Source organism: Panthera pardus, unplaced genomic scaffold, assembly GCF_024362965.1.
Source record: "Panthera pardus isolate Hobbes unplaced genomic scaffold, ASM2436296v1 HiC_scaffold_6, whole genome shotgun sequence".
Lineage (NCBI taxonomy): Eukaryota > Metazoa > Chordata > Mammalia > Carnivora > Felidae > Panthera > Panthera pardus.
In genome coordinates this window covers 50,285,141-50,301,201 of record NW_026526991.1, presented here as the reverse complement: position 1 = coordinate 50,301,201, position 16,061 = coordinate 50,285,141, and the positions used below count along the sequence as shown (strand labels likewise).

Genomic DNA, 16,061 nt, shown 5'->3' with positions numbered 1-16,061 from the left:
CTGATTGCTGTGGACTGCTCAGGTCTTCCAAGGGGTGGGGAAGATATTATGTCTCCCGCAGAAGTAGAGGAAACAGAAGTACGTAGGGCAAATTGTGTGTATTTTCACGAAATTAATCTCATTTTTATTGCTGTCCTAACAGGTGGAAGAATCATCTCCGCAAGTGTCTTTGAAACTTCGGAATTTGAGACTGAATAGTTTAACCCCCCGGCAACTTTTCATACCCACAAGTAATCAAGAAACTTAATTTGATTTCAGATTGCGCAAAGTAATTTCTCTCTCTCTCTCTGTCTTTTTTCTGTTTAACACAAATGAACATCGTAGCTTGAAAATATTAAGATACAAAACAGGATATGTGTAACTGGGGTTTTATTTTAAGGTGTTTGTGTTAGCAGATATTTTAAATCCATTTGATCATAGAAAACCATAATGAGTTCAACATCTGTCATCATGAGAGCTGATAGCACTGGACATAAACGCAGGAAAAATTTATATATATATATATATGTATATATACATGTGTGTATATATATATATATATATATATATATATATATACGTATATATATATTTTAAAGTTTGTACTTTAAAAAGTGTTTTATTTTTGCAATAATGCCTTTATTAACTTCCATGATCATGTTGGGTGGTCTTTGCCCATACTGTGAAGCCATGGTCACGACAGACTGTAATTATGCCTCTCGTATTATTAACTGACACACATTTTTCAGGATGTTGGGTCTTCTGCCAAGTGTTCATCTGGCAAGGCTCCTTGCTCCATCACGGCCGGCCGGACCCATTTCACCTGGAAATTCCTTCTGATTTGGGAGTACATTTCTTTTTCTGTATTTGAGATACCATTGACATATGTTACCACTGCGTACCTTGAAAGTGTACAGTGTGTTGAATTGATACATTTATATCGTCAATATGATTTCTACTGTAGCATTAGCTAACGCCTCCATCATAGCACATGACTGTTATTTCTTTTATGAATACATTGTTTTGAAGGTATTCTACCGCCGGAAAATTATTTTCTCTCAGTGATTTTATTTTTTTTAGAGCTCTATTTATTGTTAACCAGTGAAAGAAAAGGTTAAGAAAAAAAAAAATGTACCCGTGATTCCAATATTTGAAAAAGAACCTTAATGAGCTATAATTCACATACAATTCACCCATTAAAGGGGTAAAACGGAGTGGCTTTGAGTACATTCATGGAGTTGTGCCACTGACACCACAATGGATTTTTGAACACTTGCATCATCTTCTCCAAGATGTGCCTCTTAGTACCTGTACCTCGTAGTTCTGACCCCCTCATCCCCTCCAGCTCTGGGCAACACTAATTTACTTTGTCTCCATTGATTTGCCTGTTGCAGACATTTCATACAAATGGAATCCTACAATATGTGGTTCCTTGTTACTGACTTCTTTAACTTAGCACAATGATTTCAGACTTCATGTTGTGGCGCCTCTCATATCTGTCTTTTTATTAAAGACTAACAAATATGTACCAAGAGCTAGCATTGTTCCTTTTATTGGGTGGATGTCTTGGATAGTCCATTCAAGGGGAATCACTCAGTCTAACCAGATGAAGCCTCATATCCTTGGTGTATTGATGGAAAATATGGCAGCATATATGGAGGCGGTATTTCTGGATCACACCATGTTGGTTTGAGCCAATGAGACAAAACCAGGAACCCTGGCTGAATTTTTGCGGGTGGTTCCAGTAGAGCTGCAGGTGACCTATCTTGCTTCCAGTAGTGCAGTGAGACAAAAGGCCTTTATCTCCTTTTATTACCAAATAGTATTCTGTCGTACGGATATAGCACATTGAATTTCTCGGTTCATCAGTTGATGGACATTTGCGTTGTTTCCACTTTTTGGCTATTATAGAATGCGTTGGCGTACAAGCTTTCTGTGGACATGGATTTTAATTTCTTTTTTTTTAAGTTTCTTTTTACTTATTTTGGGGGGCGGGTGGGGGAGGGGCAGAGAGAGAGGGAGAGAGAGAATCCCAAGCAGGCTCTGTGCTGTCAGCCCAGGAACCCGACTTGAGGCTTGATCTCACAAACCGTGAGATTATGACCCAAGCTGAAATCAAGCGTTGGAGGCTTAGCCGACTGAGCCACCCAGGTGCCCCTGATTTCTTTTCATTATATTTCTAGGTGTGGAATTGTTGGGTCCTATGGTAACTCTATTTAGCCATTTGAGGAACTGCCAGATTGTTTTCTAAAGCAGCTGTACCATTTTGTATTTATACTTGGGGAGTGTGTGAGAGTTCCCGTTTCTCCACGTTCTAGTACTTGCTATTATCTGACTAACTGATTATAGCCATTTTAGTAGGTGTGAAGTGCTGTTTCGGTGTGGTTTTCATTTGCATTTCCCTTACGGGGAATGATGTTAATTATCGTCTCATGTGCTTATTGGTCATTTGTATGACCTCTTCAGAGAAATGTCTATTCAGATCTTTTACCCATTTTTTAAAATAAAGTTATTTTATTTTATTTTATTATTTTTGAGAGAGAGAGAGAGCACACATGAGGGAGGGGCAGGGAGAGAGAGAGGGACAGAGGAATCGAAGCAGGCTCTGTGCTCACAGCAGACAGCCTGATGCGGGGCTTGAACTCAACGAACCGTGAGACCGTGGCCTGAGCCAAAGTCAGACACTTAACCGACTAAACCACCCGGGTGCCCCTACCCATTTATAAATTGTTATTTTTCTTTTTATTGAGGTATGAGTGCTTTATATATTTGACATGCAAGTCCCTTGTTAGAACTACTGTTTGCAAAAAAAAAAATTTCCCATGGTGTTGATGTTGTTCATTGCTGCTGTTTAGAAATACAACTGATCTTGTACCTTGCAACCTTGCTAACCTCACTTATTAGTTTTAATAGGTTTTTAGTGGATTCCTTAGTGAGGATTTTCTGTATATGAGGTTATATCATCTGCAAATAGAGACCGTTTTCTTTCTTTCCAATCTGGATGCCTTTTATTTCATTTTCTTGTCTTAATGCTCTGGCTAGAGCCTTTAATACATTGCTAGATACAAATGGTGAGAATGGACATCCTTACCTTGTTCCTGTGAATTTACAAGGCCTGCAAGACAGTCTGCAAAAATGAAAATGTTGGGACTATAAGTGTAAGTTTTAAGTAGCATAGCATGCATTAAAATTGGTACATCTTAGTATATATAATAAGTGTATTTCATGAACACGTACTGTTCTCTGAGGGCAGATGTTATTATGATTGTTGAGTTAAAATCTGTCTTTGTCACCTAAAATAATTGTATAATTAGTCTGGGGTATTTCTGTCTGCAGGCTGTTTTAGGACTTAAACTTTGTATGTTTTACATCTTGTCCTTACAATGGTCCTGGAGTACAGTTATGACCTTCAGTATCACAGGTAGGGAAACTGACTCACAGTAACTAAATTTTGTACCACCAGTGAGTACCAGAGCTAGAATTGAAACCCAGATCTGATTTTAAAACTCCTATTCTTCCATTCTTCCAGTGCTGCTTTTCAAGCTTATGGCAAAACCTTTCCCCTTTAGAAAATCCTAGGGGTGCCTAGGTGGCTCAGTTGGTTGAGTGTCTGACTTCGGCTCAGGTAATGATCTCACACTCCGTGAGTTTGAGCCCCACGTTGGGCTCCATGCTGACAGCTCAGAGCCTGGAGCCTGCTTCAGATTTTGTGTCTCCCTCTCTCTCTGCCCCTCCCCCACTCACACTCCATCTCTCTCTCTCTCAAAGATAAATAAACATTAAAAAAAAGAAAATTCTACAGCAATAAGCATTGTGTAGGGGTCATCTAGAATAAAATATATTCAAAGCACCAAAAAAATGTATGTCATAATTTTGGCTTTTCAAAATCACTTTTTATTCCATTTGGTAGAGGGTTTTTTTTTTTTCATACAAATATTTGCAACAATTTTGAATTCCCCAAAACCATACATAGACGATAAATACCATGCTATTAAAGTATTAAATTTGTACAAAAATACTTTACAGCTTAATACTTGTTTGTTACAAATAAAAATACATATTTAAGTGACTCATGATCTTTTTTTTTCTTTTTTTTTCTTAACATGATTCTGCTTTATACTTTCTTGCCCTGGCGGGTTGTGACATATGATTGAAATAATATATTTCTTTGCACAAAAAGAAAGGTGAACTTTTTCCTTAAACAAAGGACACAGTGTTCAAATGCTTTACCTAAGCAGTCGTTTGAATTATTGACCAAAATGAAGATGTTTGCAAAATAATCATTTCAATATGGAGATTCTACAATCCATATACAGATCTATCTTTTTTTCAATATTCACCAAATAACAGTTATTAGTGTAACTATTCAAAATATCTGAACGAATGAGAACAGTTGCTGACAAACATTAAAAGCAACTGTCACAATTTATTGCTTTGAGGGATGGTAATAATTGGCAATGCATTTTGTGAAAGATGTATTTACAATTTCGAGAAGTGGCATGGCTCAGAACAAAAGATAGTCCAGTGTCATTTTAAAGTACGTGTCCTGTACACCCCTCTATAAACAGTTTTCCAAACATGTCAAGCAAGATGAGTTTGATTTGCCTATCATTAAGATAAACCTCATTGTAATAGACTCTTCATTCTCTCTTAAGTTCTTAGTCCTGAATTTTAAAAATAAGATAACTCATTCTCAGTGTTCCTAAGCACTCTAATTCATTATCAGAGATTTGCAGCTATTAAAAATGTGTCCTTAAAAAAAAACAAAAACAAAAACAAAAAAACAGGTCACAAGACATATCCTGTTTGTTAGTTTGTTGCATAGGGAATAGCATACATCTTAGTTAAGATCATTCCTATATTGGGGCAAAACATTTACCACCACCTATTATGGTCTCCTACGTGCATCATCGCTGAAACGTTTTAAGAGAACTTTAATGTTACACCTGTACCCCTCCCATGGCAGCAGTCCCCGGCCACATCTCAAACTCGAGTTCCCCTAGGAGAGCCAGCTTTGTGGAAAGACTTGGTCAAGTTCTTAACATTAACGACTTCACGGTAAGAAAACTGATTTCAAAGTGAATTAAGGAAATTGTCATAGAGAACAGTTTTGAACAGACATTTCTCTTTTTAAAAAGTGATTGGAAGATGACCTTGTAAAAAATTTCCTCTGATGTTAACTGGGGGGAGGGGTAGCCTGTCTGCTTTGCTTTTTCTCTACCATTGGGCTCAGCAGGGAATTGGCTGCCATATACCATAGTGGTCACCAAGAAAGAAACCTCTTCAACTTGAAAGGGGAAGTGAACATGAGCCATGAGAGAGATTTAAAAGACCCCTGTGCTTGCGGTTAATGCCACGTGATTATCTGTGCTTTAAATGCCACAGAAATCTGAAAGGGATATTTTAGCACCATGTAGATATTGTCTTTTGTCCTGCTTTATAAAAAGCGTTGCTATAATGTGTTAGTGGGTTCTCGTATCTCCAAATTACTACCATGACTAGGCTGTTGGAAAAAAGCGCTGTTCTGTTCACTCCATTCTCCTCCTGGTAGAGTCTGTTCTATAGACTTCTGTGAGGCCAGTGGGTTTCTACTAATAACCAAGTCCAGCTTATTACCAGATTCTGCTATGAGGGGCACAACAAGGCAGCAGTCAAAGTCTCTCGTTCGGACGTGATTAACCTGAAAAATCAAGAAGAGCCACTTTGAATTATTGTCATAGTCTGAGATAATTCTCAAAACCCAGAGTAACACTTGCCATGTTAACAGGTGTCTGCTGATGCTTAAGTGAGCCCTGTACGCAGAGAGGTCTATCCTTTCTCTGACCACCCTAGAAGGTGGTCATTGGCTGACTTACTCGTTGCTATTAAATTGTAAGGCCCTTGAGAGCTTGGAACAGGGACACGTCCCAACATCCCCACGCTGAGCAGATTGCCTCGCACATGGCATGTGGTCCTAGTGCCGAACATTATCCCTATAATTTCCAGATGAGGTAGGTAAGGCACAGAGTGGTTCAGAGATTTGCCTTAGATCAGCACTTGGTAAGCAGTCCAGATAGGATGTGATCCCAGGCAGTCTGGCTGACCCCAGAGCTGTGTTCTTGGCCGTGATGTTGAACTACCTCTCAGAAGTGAGCCCATCCCCTCCTCAGCTTTTGCATGTACTCATCTTCTTTTATTTCTCCTTGTTCTTCATCGGCAAGGGTTTCTAAACCATCTACATGCCTGCTTCCACTCTTTGACTTTCCATTCTCAATCTTGTCACATCTGGAACCTGACACAGTGTACAAATGACCCCAACTGTCTAATACAGATACGGTGTTTCCAGGTCTCATCTGCTTTGGCCTTTAGCACTGGCTGTGCCTGACAGCCACACATCCCTAAAACTCTTCTTCCTTGGCTCTCTATGACACCAGTTTGTTTGGATCCATTTTAACTTGATTTCAGTTCTCGCCTACCTTTATTTCTTCCTGTCCTTTACATTCGTTTTTCTTAGGATTCTCTCCTTGATTCTGTTCTCTTTCTTACTATAAGCCCACCAGAGGTCACTTCATCCAAACCCATGCCTTCAGTAACCTAATCTCCTAAATCTGGCTCTGACATCTCTTCGGAGCAACAAGTCCAAACTGCCAGTTGCCTCCCAGACTGCTCTACCCGGAAGTACTGAAGGCATTAAGGTCTCAGGTCAGATAGAGGTATCTGACCCACACCTACCTCGTCTCCTTCCCTGTGGTCTTCCCCTTCCCCATTCTACACCAATCCACGTATGGTATTATTCCGTTGTCTTTCTAAATTAACAAATTATGTCACTTTTCTGCTTAAGAAATTAATATGCTTGAGAGCAAAGTCAAAGAGATTTACCGTGGCGTTCAAGGCCCTTCACAGTCTGAACCCAGTCTACCTTTGTAGCCTCAACTTCCATGAAAGCAGGTACAGTGCAGCCCCAATTTATACATTAGGAAGAGCCACATAGAAGTTAAGTAACCACAGTTATTCTTTCAACAAATATTAGAGTATCTGTGGAAAATAAAAGTGTCCCATCCTGCCAGCATAAGACTAATTGTTCCATTGCTATGGTAACAACGATCGCCAGAACTGGTTTTAAAACCGTAATTGATCAACGACAACTTGCTCTGGTGAACGCGTGTCTGAAGGCCAACTGATCAGTATAGCCTCATGCTTTGAAAGTCAGCTCTTTGGTGCCAGACTCATTCCAGTTAGATACACTTTCAAGACTGATGTCAACCCTCTCTTCTTCCTACAAAATGCTATTCCTAACAAGTGTACGTCAAGTCAGGAATTTGCTTAGCTCACTGAAACTATACATGACCATGATGGTATTCCACTCGGTAAACAAGGTTTGGCTTCTTGCTTTCAGATAATTGTGTGAGATGCTGAGATATCGTGTATTGTATACCGGGATATGGGAGAGTAATGTACCAGCTCTGTTCTCAAGCTGTTTCTAAGCTGCTGGGGAATATACACAGGGAACCAATTTCAATGACTGGTAAATTTTACCAAAGGGAAAGGTTTTTATCCCATATAGGAGGGGCCCCAATCTAGTGTTGAGGCAAAGAAAGATGGGTAGGCATCGGTCAGGTAAGACTTTGGAAAGTTAAATTAGAATTTCACCTGAGGTCTTACCTGTAAGAGTCGGTCATAGGGTTTTAAGCCACCAAGGTCTCCTGGCCCAGCTGGGCGAATGTTTTTGACATATACTCCTTTCTCCAGCAAGCCATCTGCTACGCTGAACCCAAAATCTTCCACATCGGAGCTCTTGTACAAGGTCACCTGCAAAGTGAGAAAATGTGAAGGGGACATTTAGCTTGGCTGGAGACTTTTTTTTTTTTTTTAATTTTTTTTTAATGTTTATTTATTTTTGAGATAGAGACAGAGCATGAACAGGGGAGGGGCAGAGAGAGAGGGAGACACAGAATCTGAAACAGGCTCCAGGCTCTGAGCTGTCAGCACAGAGCCCGACGCGGGGCTCGAACTCACGGAGCGTGAGATCATGACCTGAGCCGAAGTCGGACGCTTAACCGACCAAGCCACCCAGGCGCCCCTGGAGACTTTTGTTTGTGAAACTTCTCGTGCCACAATTGTCTGACAATCTGTCAAACAAATTTACTCAGTAGCATCATAGATTTTTAATACATTAGGCAGCTCCCCATCCCCCTGCTGCTTTCCCCTTCTCCAAGAACATCCTTGGAATCTGTAAAGTCCCACTCAGAACTGAAAAGGAAGGAGAAGGGAACTACTGGAGAGTCCTGGTCTTTTTGTTGTCGTCGTTGTTGTTAATCACAGTCCTCGGATGGGTCTAGGTGAGCATTTTCCCAGGGCAGGCTGACTTCTCTATTTTCCTGGAGCAGCACCCGGGTGTTGGGGGTAGCCAGTAGCAGCCTTTGCAGCTGCTGGATATCAGGACCAAGCCAAAGGCCTTTCCTTCCTGCCCACCGAGTCCAATGCTGTGCCAGGTAAGCGCTCAGTATATCATTTTCCTTTGAGCAAGCTCCATGGACGCCAATGGTATGGTAGCCCAATCAGAACGTCCATACTGAGAGCAAAAATGAGTTAAAAGACCTGAAAGTTTTCTTGTAACTGACACATTCTGGGGTCCAGCCTGAAGAGCAACCAGGCTTTTGTTTTAGCAACTCCAGGCACTGCCCCTTCTCAGCTAGGGGCCTCACTGGTTCCCTCTGCACCTGCAGCCACCTGTCGGTTAAAGCTTCCCATGATCCTCATGCCTCCCATCTGACCACCTGCAAGAGTTACTCTGAGGTTCATACATTCATCCAGTCATTCATACATTTCACCAAATGTGTACTGAGTCTCTATGATGTTCTGAACATGGTGCTGGGTGCTGGGAAACAGCGGTGAACGAGAGAGGAGGCTGCCTTCCAGAGGCAAGCACATTTATGCGTAACATTTACTGAGCACATGCTGTCCTGGACCCTGCCAGGTGACATACTGAGCACTTTGGGCTCACCTAATGTTTTAAGCTGGCCACTGATACCGCTAAGATTTGCCCGATGCCCTCCATACAAACTGATGCACTCTTCAAGCAGTGATCTGGGCTTTCTGTCTTATGCTAATTATTTTTAAAAAATGTTTTCTTGTCTTTTGTTTTCATGCAAGTAATACATGAATATGTGTCTGTAAAACAGTAGAAAATTCAGAGCTGTACGGGGCAAAAAGTAAAGACACAGGTCTATTTTTTATACCCACTTAATTTATTTCAGAGAAATAAATTAATAAGTAAATAAATCTACTTCAGAGCAGTAGAGAATATTGAAAGAACTACAAAAAGTGGTGTTTGTGTTTTTTTACTTCACTGGGCAGAGCGCTAAAATATCAAGCTGGCTGAGTCAGTACTATTCACCAGACAGCCCTCATGGTTATTGCCATATCAGAGGTGAGGAAATTCAGTTTTATAGAGGTTAAGTAATTCTCCCAAGGTCACAAAGGTAATGAATAGCAGGACCCTGTCTGTCTGATTCTAGACACTGTACACTTATGCCTTATTTCATAGATTCTAAGGCATATATATATATATATATATATATATATTTAACTCTCTGAAATCAGGTGAGTTTCATAATAGATGGCATCTTACCTAGATCCTATGAATTAAGATATATAAACATTCTACCCCTACCTGGCTCTTTCCTACAAGTACACTGGAAGGATTTTGTTGCAACTTTGCTTTAAGAGAGAGAGAAAAAAAAAATGCGCTTTGAAGTGAGTTCCAGAACGGAAGCATCCACGCCTCTCAGGAGCATGTTCCAAATGCAGAATCTCAGCCCCAGCGAACTGGCACCTGCAGATCCCTGGTGATTCCTGTGCACATTAGAATTGCTCCACGTGGTACTCCACACACAAGAGGGGCTATCACATGTTTGGAAAACAATCGAGGGAACCAAAGTTTAATGGAATGATAGCCTTTGCAGGCTCATTCTATCATTGTGTGCATGTGAATGTATGTGTGTGTGTGTGTGTGTGTGTGTGTGTGCGTGTGCATGCATGCACCCTACTATGTGCCAGGCACTGTTTTAAGGACTAAGGGCACAGCACTTAAACAATAAAAAGATACAGCAGTGAGCAAAACATAGCCTTCTTGAGTTTATCACCAGTGAAGATATCTGATTTAATCCTCATAACAATCCTTAGAGATGGGTAAGGGTCTCAGGTTTTTTATTTATTTACTTATCTTTAAATTTTTTAGAGAGAGAGTGCGAGTGGTGGAGGGACCGAGAGAGAGAGAATCCCAAGCAGGCTCCACGTTCAGCATGGAGCCCGACGCAGGGCTCAATCCCATGACCCTGGGATTAAGACCTGAGCCAAAATCAAGAGTTGGATGCTCAACCGACTGAGCCACCCAGATGCCCCAGGAGTCTTAGTTTTAAATGAGGTAGTGTATATGAAGTTTTAAAATCTGAAATGACTTGACTCCCAAGGAAGGATCACTTTCATGGCACTCAGTTAGTTGTACAGGTATAAAAGTAGAAAGACTTACTGCACTATGGAAGGTGTGTGTGTGTGTGTGTGTGTGTGTGTGTGTGTGTGACTACATGCGTGTGCGTAGCTTAGTAAAATCCAGCCCCCATCTGACGTGCACCTTGATGATGCACAGGGAGAAGTAGGTCTCTACACGAGTGAGAAAGTTCCCTCCAGACCAAAGCTCATTAGGAGGTGAGGAGAAGTCTTTGTTGGTGACCCGGGCTCAGGTGGCCTTGGAGAGAATATGGAAGATTCACCCTCCCCCACGCCCATCAAGCTCACCGAGTGGGGGAAAGAATCTGTTTTTTGTTCACTGATATATCCCAAACCCCTAATACGGTGTCTGCCACATAGTAGGGTTAGTGTTTCGTCAAATAAATGAAAGGACTGGTTCTGACATACGGAGGGGTTGACTATGGAAGCCAGTCAAAACTGGCCAAGAGGTGCTGTGCGCATGAACTAAGAGGCATTTAATCCAAGCCGTGCTCCCCGCTCCCTCTCCCGCCCCAGGGCTCTGCTGGGAATTCTCAAAGCTGCAGCTGCAGGGTGGCTGGGTGGCTAGATGGCTGGGGCCAGGGCAGGATGAAGCTCAATGGCGACACCGTGTGGACGTGAGAGGTGAGACAACCTCTGACGTTGAAGCCAGGCCTGCCCTAAGGGCTAAGGAAGCCCCCCCATTCTTGGGCAGGGCAGGGAGGTAGGATGGAGCGTCCTCCAGCAGGAAATACCAGACTTCTTGCTAATAAGAGATGAAGCCTGAGCCTTGAATGAGCAGATTGAAAAGCAAACAGGATGTTACTGACTCTACCATGTCTGTGGAGAAGACCATACAGACGGGGAATTGAATTCAAGCTCAGAGAGTTAGAAACGTGTCCACAGTAAAATAGCGAGCAACACAGAGAAGTAGTTCAAACCCAAGAGGTTCTGACTGCGAAGCTGAGATCTTTTCAAGGTACACTATCTCCTTAGCTAGCGTGTGGTTGTTTAATGAATACTCATTACAAAGAAGAATTTTTAGGCCTCTCTATAATTTTTTTTTTTAATTTACAGTTTATTTATTTTGAGAAAGAGAGAGAAAGTGAACAGAGGAGGGGCAGAAAAAGAGAGGGAGAGAGAGAATCCCAAGCAGGCTCTGCAATGTCAGCGTGGAGCCAGATGTGGGGCTCGAACTCACATGAGTTCGAACTCACACGAAACCGTGAGATCATGACCTGAGCTGAAACCAAGAGCAGGGTGGTTCACAGACCGAGCCACCCAGGCCCCTAGGCCCCTCTATAATTATGATTGGCCTCAGGCCATGTTCAGGTGAGGTCTGCCCCTTTCCTAAGGTGGGGAGGGGAGTTATTGGAGAACGGTATTAAAAAACTTTTTTAATTCCCAGTTTTGTGGAGATATAATTGACATCCAGCTCTGTATAAGTTAAGGGACTTCGCGTACATATATTGCAAAATCATTACCACCATAAGTTGAGTTAGGAGAAAGCTATTTTTTAACAAAAAAATTTCAGATTCAAGAGTAGAGAGGCTAGAACAATGAATCCTCATAGACTCATCACTCGGATCCTACAACCCTTCAGGGCAGGCCACACTTGCTTCATCCACCCTTCTTTTTCCTTCTTTGGGGGATTATTTTAAGGTGAATGCCAATCCTTAAGTCATTTCACTCCTACATACCTCAGGATGAATCTCGCGGCGGGGGGGGGGGGGGGGGGGGGGGGGGGAGGGGGGAGGACATGATCATTCTTTTTACATAACCTCAAGGTCATTAATTCATTCACAAACTACCCTTATTCCTTGACACACTCAATACCTAGTCTGTGACAAAATTTCCCTCATTGTCTCAAAAGTGGTTTTTAGAGTCAGTTTGTTCAAATCAGGATCCCAACAAGGTCTACACGGGAATGTAAGGTGTCTTATGTGTCCTCTCATCTGGAACATGCCCCCTGCTGCTCCCTTACTGTGGGAACAGCACCTTTTGTCCCTCAGTGCACTCTTCTAGAGCCCATTTCCCTGTAAATGGAAGTTACCTCGGGATCCTTGATTGGAGTCAGGGTCAGCTTTGTGGGGAAGGGTGTGCTTCCTATGACGTCACGTCATTCAATGTCTACTCGTCCCACTTTTGGGGGGGGGGGCGCGTGTCCAGGTGGGGACAGCTTCATTCCTCCACTGTAAGGCTTCCCATCAACCTCTCTTCTAAATGTAAATTTTGACCGATGGTGACCACTGTCTGAATCAATTAACTTCATTAGGGGCTTCAGAGTGATGCTCTTTTTCTAATCCTATAATAGCTTCCATATTTGTTAGCTAGAATTCTTTTTCTTTTTTTTTTTTTTTTGAGAGAGAGAAAGACAGTGAGCATGAGCAGGGGAGGGGGGAGAGAGGAAGGGGGAGAGAGAGAGAGAGAGAGAGAGAGAGAGAGAGAGAGAGAGAGGTTCTGAAGCAGGCTCTGTGCTGACAGCAGATGGTCCCACGTGGGCTCGAACTCATGAGATCATGACCTGAACCAAAAGTCAGACGCTTAGCTGACTGAGCTACTCAGGTGCTCCAGCTAGAATTCTTTTGTAAAGAAGTCTCCTTTCATCAGTTAGTGCTGTTTGGTTACCCTGAAGTGCAGCTCGTACCAGAAAGGCTGAATGAATTCTAATGCTTTCATTTTTAGTGTAGGGAATTGGTACACTAAACACTTCCAATGGTGTCCCAAAAAGGGTTTTTGGTTTTTTTTTTTTTTTGGTGGTGGGGGATGACTTCTGGTAAGTAAAGTATCCCTGTGAACCTCTGGGTTTATATATAGATAAATGGATTTCAATTAATTTCATCATTACTCTTTTGGGTGCTCAAACGCTCTCATCTTTGGCTAAGGGGACTCTTTCATGTTGACTTCGATGTCCTTTTGACATGACCCATCTGTTTTGGTAACTTCTTTGTTTTCTGGCTCCAAGATATCATGACTCATCATGAATATTTCCTGTTCCCAATCTGGAATCAGCCACTCCTCCAAGGTGACTTGACTGGAGGAAACATTTTTATATTCTAGCTCCTTTCCTCCCATCCTCATGCTCCTTTATCAGAGGAAGGAAGAGGAGGAATGGGGGCAGAAGGCCAAAGACAAGGAGGAGGAGGAGGAGGAGGAGGAGGAGGAGGATGTGGATGAGAATGAGGAGGAGAAAGCAGATGGCTAATAGGACTGGTGATATTCTGCCATTCTTTGGGCCCTGCTTCTTAGTAGATGATCCTCTTTATTCAAGGTCCCTGCTTCTGTGCCTCTCTTTGGCTTTGTCTGTGCCTTGTCTGTGGGATTTTGTATCCTTTTGCCCCTTTGTTTCTAGTCATGTTCCCACCATGTGACAAGTAGTGCTCCTAGGGAGGGACGTCCCCACGACTCCTAGAGGGCAGTGCATCCTAGTTCTTTCTGCTCCACTTATAGCTCGGTGTGGGTGAGGGTCCTGGAGACCCTGTGCTTCTTGCTGGATGGGTAGTGGGGCATCTGCTCTGCAGGCCCAGCCACACTCTTGAGGTGCACCCAGATGTGAGGGTTGCAAAGCCTATACATGCAATGGACATGGAGAAGCCCACTTCTGTCTTAGATCTAAGGCGTGTTTTCCAACACATGGACCAGTATTCTTGCGTTGGGGGCAGCATTTGGTGTGGCCTAGAATCACAGTGAAGTTCTTCATTGCTCAGTTGGCCTGTGATTCTTGGATGTCAGCTCCATAGCCAGAACCTGGGAGGGGCACCAAATAATGCCAACACCAGTCAGGAGTAATACATTAACCAAAATATTCGAGTTGGATGTCAACCGGAGCAGGTTAACAGATTAGCTCATTAACTTTAAGGTCAGAGTTGTTGGCCAAGAGACTTGGTTTTTCTGAGCCTCAGACTTGATGGAAAACTCTTCAAGATAAGAGGCAAACCAATGGTTTAAAATTGAAACTAATCTGAAAAGAAAAAAGTTGAAACTAATCTGTTTCGCTAGAATGATTACCTAAGTTTAGAGGAAAAGGGATTTTAAGAGCTAACTCTATGGTTCTCATGGAGATAGCCAATAACAAAAATGAAATTATTTTAAAGTGACACAAAGGAGAAGATTCCAGGAATCAATAATTCACAAAAATGGGGAGCACAGCCGGCTGCTCTCAAAGCAGCAACAATAAATTGTGCCACGTAGCTGCCTCCCTCCTGCTGGCATGGAGACTGGTGGTGGTTACTTCTGATTTATTTCCCGTCCAAAAAGAATTCTAAGGATTCCAAGGTTTCAGTCCCCCCACCCTCTTTTTTTTATTTTGCCACAGATGAATTCCTTACACAGGCACTTTCTTACATAAGATTGCTTTTGAACGCCTAGCAATCTTGTGTAGCAGAATTATTCCCTTCCTGCTAATGAGAACACTGATCTTCAAGAAGTTGATGGACGTACCTGTCCAGTTACAATGCATAAGCTCTGGGATTCAGTACTTGAATATCTGACCTCATTTGCCGTGTTCCTTCCACTAAATCATGATTCCTAGCCCCACCCCCTCCGCCCGGACATATAATCTCCTAGCTGGTCAGGCAGCCTTTATCCATTTCCAACCGCCCAACAAGCGAAAGATGAATAATTTATCATGTCTGCTGTATTTCTTTTCATCAGAGCCCCTCCGTGGCTTTCCATGAACATCTGCCTGAACTTCTGCTCCTTGAGCTCTTCATGTTCCCCTCTGGCTCCTGGGAACGAAGTTTTCTTGTGGCGTCTCTATTCTGTGCTGACCCCCAGGATGCAGCCGGGGAACCTGGACTATGAACACCAGGCTACACTTTTCTGTCCTAAAAGGGCCAAAGAGCCTCTTGAAACATAACTCCGGGCCAGAACGTGGTTTTACAAAGCTCAGTTCAATCTTAACTATTCGTCCGCACATGCTGAGATTGTTTCTGATCCTCCCGAGAACAGAAGCTTTAACAGGAGGCACAAGGGTTCACCACAATTCAACTTGGGCCTTGTTTTTTTATTTCTAAGCAAGTCTATTCACATGTCTGAACAATGTCCTCAAGGCAAAGATTAGAAACCTACTGTTTCTGGTTTCGGTTTTGACACATGTGGAAGTCTTTAAGCGGGCAGAGGCAATTCTCCCCACTTGGGTTTTAAGGGCCATTGTGTCTGCTATCTTGAGCAAGTCACGGAAAGTGACAGTTATCCCAGAAGCACTTCTGAAGCCCTGGCAGGCTTCCTATCATTCAGCCCCTTGCCTGATGGCCTTAAGGGCCAAATCGACACCTACTTCACAGAGATTGTATTCCTTTGCCCATAAATCACCAGGCAGTTGGGTTTATTCTTGCAGACATTACTGGCGTAGCTCTCTGCCTTTAAACCCGATAATTCAAGTAATGCTGGCTTGGAGGATAATCTTATGACTACTTGTGAGGCTGGAAAAAACAAAGGTATGGCCTCCCGACTGCATTCTTCCAGCCCAGGAGGAAGCGATTTCAGTTTATGCCACTCAGACTGGGCTTCAAGACAAACTGGGTCAGGAAAGACAGCTGCTGCCCCGTCTGGGGATCCTCCTTGGCAGGGGAGAGAAAGGGACAGTTGCTTCAAACACTGCCTCCTGCTGCTTC

At 42.7% G+C, this 16,061-nt stretch overlaps 2 protein-coding genes across 18 annotated transcripts in view; one reads left to right on the top strand and one right to left on the bottom strand.

Moving 5' to 3' along the window:
• Positions 1 to 476, top strand: part of HELB (DNA helicase B) — a 32,067-nt gene extending 31,591 nt beyond the window's left edge. For both annotated transcript variants that reach the window (XM_019455019.2, XM_019455020.2), the window contains exon 13: positions 143 to 476. In XM_019455019.2, the coding sequence (XP_019310564.2) occupies positions 143 to 247 (105 nt within the window). In that variant the 3' untranslated portion in view covers positions 248 to 476. The remainder of the gene's footprint in view (positions 1 to 142) is intronic.
• A 3,374-nt stretch (positions 477 to 3,850) lies between these two features.
• The window catches only part of GRIP1 (glutamate receptor interacting protein 1), a 682,822-nt gene continuing 670,611 nt past the window's right edge, over positions 3,851 to 16,061 (bottom strand). For all 16 annotated transcript variants that reach the window (XM_019455025.2, XM_053896004.1, XM_053896010.1 and 13 more), the window contains 2 exons: positions 7,621 to 7,767; positions 3,851 to 5,659 (listed from right to left, as the gene is read on the bottom strand). In XM_019455025.2, coding sequence (XP_019310570.2) covers positions 5,432 to 5,659; positions 7,621 to 7,767 — 375 coding nt within the window. In that variant the 3' untranslated portion in view covers positions 3,851 to 5,431. The remainder of the gene's footprint in view (positions 5,660 to 7,620; positions 7,768 to 16,061) is intronic.